We start from the raw sequence: 8,526 nt of genomic DNA on the forward strand, positions 1-8,526 counted from the left end.
GGAGATCCTAAGCTGAGAGGCAAAATGTCATCATATGTATTCTTTGTGCAAACTTGCTGAGAGGAGCACAAGAAGCAAGCCAGATGCTTCTGTCAACTTCTCAGTTTTATAAGAGGAGTGCAAGAAGGTTGAAGACCATGTCTGCGAAAGAGAAAGGAAAAGTTAAAGACATGGCAAAGGCGGACAAGGTCTGTTGTGAAAGAGAAATGAAAACTTATACCCCTCTAAAAGGGGTAATGAAAAAGAATTAAAGGATCCCAATGCACCCAAGAGGCCTCCTTTGGCCTTTTTCTTTTTTTATCCTGAGTATTGCCCCAAAATCAAAGGAGCACATCCGGGCCTATCTATTGGTGATGTTGCAAAGAATCTGGAAGAGATGTGGAATAACACTGCTACAGATGAAAAGTAGCCTTATGAAAAGAAGGTTTGCTAAGCTGAAGGAAAAATATGAAAAGGATATTGCTGCATACTGAGCTAAAGGAAAGCCTGACAGGCGAAAAAGGGAGTCGTCAAGGCTGAAAAACAGCAAGAAAAAGAAAGAAGAGGAGGAAGAAAACGAAGGTGAAGAAGATGATGGTGATGAATAAGTTGGCTCTAGCACAGTTTTTCTTCTTGTCTATAAAGCATTTAACCTCCCCCCTGTACACAAGTCACTCCTTTTAAAGAAAAAAATTGAAATGTAAGACTGTGTAAGATTTGTTTTTAAACTGTACAATGTCTTTTTCTGTATAGTTAACATGTCACCGAATGTGTCTTTAGATAGCTCTGTCCTGGGGCATTTTCAGTAGCCACTAACCTTGCCTGGTACAGTAAGGGGGTTGTAAATTGGCATAGAAATTTCAAGCAGGTTTTTGTTGGGTGCACAGCACAACATAGTTATATATGGGAATGGTAGTTTTTCATCTTCGGTTGTCTCCAATGCAGCTTGTATGAAATAATTGTTGTTCTGTTAACTGAATACCACTCTGCTTCTAAGTAAATACAATTTTTTAAATAAAAAAAAAAAAGAAGCTTGGGAAATGACAAAATTATATAAATGGAGAACAGATTAGCAGTTTCCAAGGGCTATGGAGGAGATGAGGTGAAGGGAAATGGGTGTGGCTAAAAGGCTAATGAGAGATCTTGTGGTGATGGAAATGTTCTATATATTGATGAGATTGTCAATATCCTGGTTGTGATATCGTACACAGTCGTGTATAGTTTTGCAAGATGTTACCATGGGGGGAACGAGGTGAAGCGTCCATGGGGTCTCCCTCTGTTATTTCTTACAACTGCATGTGAATCTATAATTATTTTGAAAAAAAAAACTTAATTAAAAAATAAAATGAAAATGAAAAATTTTAAAGTTTAGCCAGTCAAAATAAATATGCAAATAAACAAAATAAAAAATAAAGTATTCAGCAGAGCACAGGGGATTTTTAGGACAAAGAAACTACTCTGTTTATTATAATGGTGGATACATGTCATTATAAATCTGTCTAAATTCCCTTGAGGGCATCATGTTAAATGCAATAAGTCAGATACAGAAAATACTGTATGAGCTCACTCATATTTGACATCTAAAAAAGCCAAACTCATAAAGAGTAGAATGTGATTACCAGGTGTTAGGGGGTGGGGGAAAATGGGGAACATGTTGGTCAAAGGGTACAAACTCCCAGTTATAAGATGAGTAACTCTGGGGATATAATGTACAGCATGGTGACAATAATTAACAATACTGTATTATATACTTGCAAGTTGTTAAGAGAGGAGATCTTAAATGTTATCACCACACACACAACATGGTAATTATGTGAGGTGATGGAAGTGTTAACTAACCTTATTGTGGTAATCATTTTTCATTAATACAATAAGCCATCACATTTTACAACTTAAACTTGAATAGGTTTAATGTCAATAATATCTCAATAAAACTGGAGAAAATTAAAAATAGAAATAAATCAATTTGTCCAAATCCATTGAATATGCAACAAAAAAGAGTGAACCCTAATGTAAACTATGGACTTTGGGTGATTACTATGTGTCAAGGCAGGTTCATCAATTGTAACAAATGTACCACTCTGGTGGGGGATGGTGAGAATAGAGGAGGCTATGCTTGTGTGAGGCAGAGGACATATGGGAAAGCTTTACCCTCACTCAATTTTGCTGTTAACCTAAATCTGCTCTAAAAAATAAAGCCTATCAAAAATAAACAAACAAATAAATAAAATATTAAATAAAAATGGTCAGTACACATAGGAAAATGCATTCATTTTTTAAAAGTAGTAAGTATAATGCAAAATAAAAACAATAGACATAATTTTCTGCTTATCAGATTGACAAAAATAAATAAGTTGACAAAACCCCATATCAATAATGGGGTGGGAGATGGGCAATATCATACACTAATTTCAAGTAAGCTTTCTGGAGGGAGGTTTGACAGTGCGTAAAAACTTGAAGTAAGCCAACCCTATGTTCCGGTAATTCTGCTTCTAGAACATTCCCCTCAGAAAATGCACAAAGATGTGCAGATAGACACACAAGAAAGTTTATCCTAGAATTGTTTTTAAGGGCAAAATATGGAAAACAATTGAAATGTATGTAATTAGTTAAATAAATTATAGTATATACATGTAACTTAATGCCATGCAGTAATTAAAATGATGAAATATACCTATATTATTGACATGGAAAGACATACTATAGATATTGTTAAAACATTTTAAAAAGTACCTCCTCTCTCTCTTAGGAACCCTGGTTTGTTTGGTCCTCAGCCTCCTTGGGGCTAATATTCCCCCTTTCCTGATCCAGAGGTCTCTCCAACACCAGGTTAGGCAAAGAATCTGTGTAGGAAGGATGGAGATGACCCTCTCCTTAGAGCGACCACACAGTCTGGTTTCTGGAATGGTTCTGAATATGAATATTTTGACCTGCTGTCCTCAAACAAATCAGGACACTCCTAATTTTAATGTCCGTTTTATAGCCGTGGAAACTGAGGCCCTTGAAGTCAAAAGATTTGCCTAATGTCTGTTCCTTTCTTGGGTCTGCGAAGGAAAGGCAGCCTGCTATGTGGCTTCCCAAAATGTGCTAGAGGTTGCCAGGAGCAGAAGGATTAAAGGGGTGTGGAAATGTCAGCTGAAAAAAGAGTCGAGCTGGAAGAGGGGGTGAGGCTGGGTTTTGGAAAGAGATGGGTGGCATAGAGAAGGTAAGGCAGGATGTTACCCAAGACCCTCAGCCCTCCCTGCCATAAAGTCTTGCCTCTGCAGACACAACTCTTTAATTAATAGTGGCTATCAAAAGTGGGCCTTCAACAAATGATGAATAAAGAAATAAATAAAAAGAGACACAGAGTTTATTATTGTATTGGAAATACAAATAAAAGAACCAAGCCCTTGGTGGCTCCAGATCTCTCTAAGTCACCCCACATTTGTCAAATGTGTAAAATTCTTCAAGTTTCTCCAAGTCTAGACTGCCATGGAGTGGGAGGGGCCCTATGCCCAATCTAAGGGAATGAAGGCTCATGAACCACCACCATTCTGAGTCTGAGCTCAGCTGTCCACAGGTCTACAGATCTGAGTCCCTGGAGTTCCATGGTGGGGTCATGCATGCCAAGCCCCTTTGCTTCAGAGCTGAGTCTGGGAACACAGAGATGAGCCCTGGTCTAGGCTTCACAGGCGGAGAAGAACTTGATGGTGTCATCTGGGCAGCGAAGTTGCCCTGACCTCTAGGTATGGCAGGACCAAGATCGAGGTGTCACCAGTCCCCAGAAGGTTGTCTGTGCCAGAGAAAGGTGAGTTGTGAATGGGTCCCTCCTAGTGCCCATTTTGTGTATCCAAGACATGAAAGCCATCACCCCCAAACCAGGCCCTGGCCCTCATCTTAGCTGTTGAATTGAGCAACAATAGGCATCTGTCTTAGGAAGGGAAGGCATGTTCTCCTGGATAGGGAGTTGAGAATGGGTCATGGTGCCTTACCTGGGGCAGGGGGCAGTGCTGCCGTGCATACCACTCCTGGCAGTACAGGCTGACCTGGATGCCTTGGCCCAGAAAAAGCATGATCCACATTAGCACGTTCCACGCTGGGCCTGTGTGCCGGTCATGCATCATGAAATTCATCAGCCCTGAGGCAGAAGGAAAGATTGTCACCCAACTCCAGATACCTGTGCCTTGTCTCCCTGGCTGCTCTCCTAGGAGCCCTGAATGGAACAGGAAGATCCAATTGGGAAAGATGTTGAAACCAGCTACAGCAACCCATGTAGGCCTCGAGTAGCTCATGTAAAACCAGGATTCCTCAGTTTACCTTTCAATATCTTGGCTCTCATACTGAACCTCTTAACCTCCATCAATTTTTTCCCCTTTGCCTCCCTCTGTGAGTGTCCTATTCAGATGCTCCTCTCCAGCCAGAAATCTTGCCGCCTCCCGATGCTGCTTCCCTCCCTGCTTCCAGGTCTCTCCTCACCCAACTCTCACACACAACTCTCATGCCTTCTCTCAGAAGGCATGCACATCCTCTTCTGTCTTGGCTTCCCCAAGGAGAAAGAGCACAGGCCTCCTCCCTCTGGGTGAATTCCCCTCCAGTGGCACACAGAAGCCAAGCTCACCTCCAATGACAAGGAAGAGTATCAGCATGACAGGATAGAAGAAACCCAGGACGAAGCAGAAGATGTACTCATGGACGACTGCAGAGACCAGGAACACGCCCAGCATGGCTGCCCCTCGAGCCTGGCCACCAAGGAGCTGGCAGGGCCAGGGTGTGAAAGATGGAGTGAGTCTCCCTAGGACCCCTCCACAAAGAGCCCCTTCCTTAAGGAAGCCAGGAGGGTGTGTGGTACAATGGAAAGACTACGGAATTTAGGGTCAAAAGGGCTGACATGTCTTATTTAAGAGCATTTTATGAGACCGCTGGGCCTTAGATGCAATTTTTAAAAGGAGATACAATACTTACTTCTAATGGTTATTGTGAAGATTAAATGTATGTGACAACTCTTGGTAACTGAAAACTGATATATACATTCCTTAGGAGGGCAGAAAGGCCCTGTGGAGGGGCTGAAGTTAAGGACAATGAAGGAAGGAAGTTAGATCACAAGAAGAATTTTCTGCCCATTGGATTGGGTAGAATGGGAGCAGATGGAAGTCAAGGAGCCCTTAAGTTGGAAAAGGTGGATGGTGCAGAAGGGGAAAGGAGAGGATGTGTCAGAGAGGCTCCATTAACTGTTGGAGCTGAGGGGGTCTGCAGAGCCCATACCCACAGCCCATCCTGATATACGTAGCTGTACAGCCAGTCATGAACCACCACGTTCCATGTGCGGTAGTAGTTGGAGAAAGATGTGGAGTTCCACCAGTCCTGGGGAAGGGGTGGGGTCAGGGTGGGGAAAGAAGGTGAGCATCACCCTGTTTCTTTCCAGGCCCCAGCTTCTCACCCCTGCCCCCTGCCCCGTTTCAATGTTATCCCGCAAGGCTGGATCCAGGCAGAATAGAGATAGCAAGTACTCTCCCAGATCCCTCTTCAGGACCTAGGGTCTTTGCCTTCCCTCCTACTCTCCCTCTTTCCAAAGTACCATCCACACAAAAGCAGTTAGCCCTGGCTGGTCAGGAGATAGAAAGGTGTCATTATAACCACACCCAGAAGAGCGCATTTCCCATTGTGGGAGATAGACAGCATAGCTGAGTCGACACCCGGTATAACCACCATCCTCCCCAGATCCTTTTCTATCCCTCCCTGCTTCCAGCTCCCAAATGGCCTAGGTCCAGGCTGTACCTGGTAGAACATCCTGTCTCCAAATCGTAGCATCTCAGCAAAGGCATTCAGCCAGCAGTGGAGGAAGGCAAAGAAGATGAGCAGCAGCATGAAGATGCCTGGTGAGTGGGGACAAGAGGCTGCAGGTCAGACTGGCCCACCTGGAACCCCCAGGAAGATCTGAGGAACCCTCATCTAGCAACTAAGGACTCAATTCCTACCCATCATTTATTAGTCACTCACTAAATCATGCACTCATTAATTCACCCATTTGCTCATGTACTCCACAACAGATGTTAGGGATTGAAGATGACTCTCATAGCTCCTGGTCATTGAGAGTTCACAGAGTGGTTAGAGGTGCGGGGAGGGGGAGAGAGACTGAGACAGAGGAACACGTCCAACCAGGTATCAATGTCAAATGTATTGGGAGTTAAGCATGGTGACCATTGCTGTGCTTGGGAGTGCAGAAGGTGGGTCATGGTGATTGGCAGCTTAAAAAGGAATGCTTCCTAGAGGAGGGGCATCTCACACGAGCCTCCAAAAAGGAATTGGATTCTACAACTGGGAAGTGGGGAAAGAACATCCCTAGCTGAGAGGTCAGTATGAACAAAGGCCCGGAGGCATGGAAGTGCATGCCTTTCAGGGAATGGCTGGGCTTGTGGTAGGATGTGACATATAAGAAGGGCCTTGGATGCCAGGCCAAGGTTTAAATCTTATCTGGAGATGCCAGCAATGGGGAGTCATTGGAGCTTTTGAAGCAGAGTCAGGAACAATTCATCTGCAGGAGGGAAGTTCACCTGGGCAGCAATGTCCTCAGAGGCAGATGGGAAAGGAAAAATTCAGGTGGGAGGAACACAGATTGGGAGGCTGTTGTGGAAAGGGTGAGCAGATAGCAATCTGAATTGAGATGCTCACAAGAAGCAATGATAGGAGGGGACAGATGTGAAAGGAGAGTCAGAGGGAAAAGGTGTTGAAACTGACTGAAGGTAAAGAGTGAGGGGAAGGAGGAGTTCCCTGCTAAGCCTTCCCCAGGGTGCAGCCTTCTCCAGCCCTGCCTTAGTGGGCATACCTGGCAATGTGGCATGCATGACAGAGAGCACCAGGGCACGGATGCTAAAGGGCTCTTGGCTCATGTTGGCAAAGACAGGAACACAGAAGCGGCCCAGGATGAAACAGGCGTAGAAGATGCAGCCCAGGGCCTGGAGAAGAAATAATGGACACCTAACTTTGAGAGGGAGCACCAGCAGCTGTCCCCTTACTCTGGAATTGGACTCCAGCCCAGCATCTGCCTCCTCTTCCCTTAACACCACCCTTTGATCTCCTCCCCAGGCTTCCCCCATCCCACTCCCAGAAATGCCCCTTCAGCCACTATGAGTCACAGGTGGTCTACCCTTCTAACCTATCTTCTGACCTGGGCAAAGTTCTTGGCCACATAATTCCACCTGATGTTGGGTGTCCTGCAGCAGCAATAGAAATGATATGTTTCTTGTTTCCGGCTTAGGTGGGGGCCCAGGTTCTGGAGTCCTCTCTCCATAACCCCTCAATTGCTCAGGTCTGGGAGGATTATCTGGGGGAAGTGGGAGCCTAAAACACTTTGCACCTAACGGAGATAGCAAATGGATTTTTAGCTTGGATGTCAGCTAAGGTGACAAACCATCTGGTGTTTGCTCCAGATTGAGAGATTGTCTAGGACCTACGATTTTTAGTCCTTAAAATCAGGACAGTCCTGGGCGAACCATGACAGTTGATCACCCTTGTGTCACCATGGGCTGGGTAAGGAAGAAAAGTAGTCTACCTGCCATTTCTTTCCCAACTTTGTGATGGGATGCTTCTGGACAAAGTGGCCAGTGTCTGGGGTGAGGCTAGAGACTTCAGGGAGAGGAGAGGAGGGCAAGATCTCTGATAGGCCTAGGCATTTAGGGAAAGGGTACAGGATCTTACCTGGGGTAAGTCTCTCTGTAGATGAGTGTGGGGCAGAAGAGGAAATAGAGGTAGCTGGAGAAACTGGGGGCCCAGACACCCGCACCTGGAGGGGAGTGAGAGGAGTCCATCAGTGAAGGGGGAAGGAAGAGAGGGCAGAGGTGAGGGGGGCTGCTGGGGAAAGGCAGTGGAACTGGGAAGTGGACAGCTGGACAGGACAGAGGTGCAGGGGCTGAATACTGGGTCTAGAGATGGAGTTGGGAGGCGAAACTGGGCAGGAGCTGAACCTGCTCTCTAATACCCCTATTTTGCTTCCATTCCATGCACCCCATTTTCTAATGCTGGAGCTTTATTTGGCACCTAGAAGTTCCACCACCCATTCTCTCTCTCTTTCTGTTTTGACTTCTTAATATAAGGTTCTCATAGCCTGGGTCTTTCCAGGTTAGGCCTGGAAACAGGAAAGCACCAGAAGTCCTAGGCAACAGTGTGTGCCCTCTCTCAAAGGTGGGACCTGAGAATACCTAATGTCTAAGGCCCACAGAGTCCAGTTGGAGGCCAGAACTGTGCCCAGTGGGCAAGATAGGCTTAGGAAGTCAGAGCTTTAATGAGGATCCTGTCGCTCTGGCTGTATTCAAACAGCCAAGAAGACTGAGTTCACAGCAGGGGCAGCTGAAGGCCTCACCTCCTCTGGCACAAAGGATCCCAGGCACGATCTCTCTTAGGAAGGAGTAGCTTTTCATCAGGAGCCTGACCTGACATGGAGCGGAAGGGAGGTTAAGTTGCTGTGTGGCTTTGAGCAGATCACTTAACCTCTCTGTGCTCTCCTTTGTGTATGTGCGCGCGCGTGTGTGTGTGTGTGTGTGTGTGTGTGTGAGAGAGAGAGAGAGAGAG

At 45.6% G+C, this 8,526-nt stretch overlaps 1 protein-coding gene and 1 pseudogene across 1 annotated transcript in view; one reads left to right on the plus strand and one right to left on the minus strand.

The window, feature by feature from the left end:
• On the plus strand, window positions 1-1,088 carry LOC102897724 (annotated as a pseudogene).
• Window positions 1,089-3,405: 2,317 nt separating this feature from the next.
• The window catches only part of SOAT2 (sterol O-acyltransferase 2), a 9,473-nt gene continuing 4,352 nt past the window's right edge, over window positions 3,406-8,526 (minus strand). Inside the window, exons 7-15 of the mRNA XM_006904543.3 lie at window positions 8,318-8,387; window positions 7,657-7,741; window positions 7,127-7,172; window positions 6,785-6,914; window positions 5,737-5,834; window positions 5,224-5,322; window positions 4,580-4,715; window positions 3,954-4,099; window positions 3,406-3,754 (exon numbers count right to left, since the gene is read on the minus strand). Of these exons, the coding sequence (XP_006904605.1) occupies window positions 3,704-3,754; window positions 3,954-4,099; window positions 4,580-4,715; window positions 5,224-5,322; window positions 5,737-5,834; window positions 6,785-6,914; window positions 7,127-7,172; window positions 7,657-7,741; window positions 8,318-8,387 (861 nt within the window). The 3' untranslated portion in view covers window positions 3,406-3,703. The remainder of the gene's footprint in view (window positions 3,755-3,953; window positions 4,100-4,579; window positions 4,716-5,223; window positions 5,323-5,736; window positions 5,835-6,784; window positions 6,915-7,126; window positions 7,173-7,656; window positions 7,742-8,317; window positions 8,388-8,526) is intronic.

Source organism: Pteropus alecto, unplaced genomic scaffold (genome assembly GCF_000325575.1).
Source record: "Pteropus alecto unplaced genomic scaffold, ASM32557v1 scaffold220, whole genome shotgun sequence".
Taxonomy (NCBI): domain Eukaryota; kingdom Metazoa; phylum Chordata; class Mammalia; order Chiroptera; family Pteropodidae; genus Pteropus; species Pteropus alecto.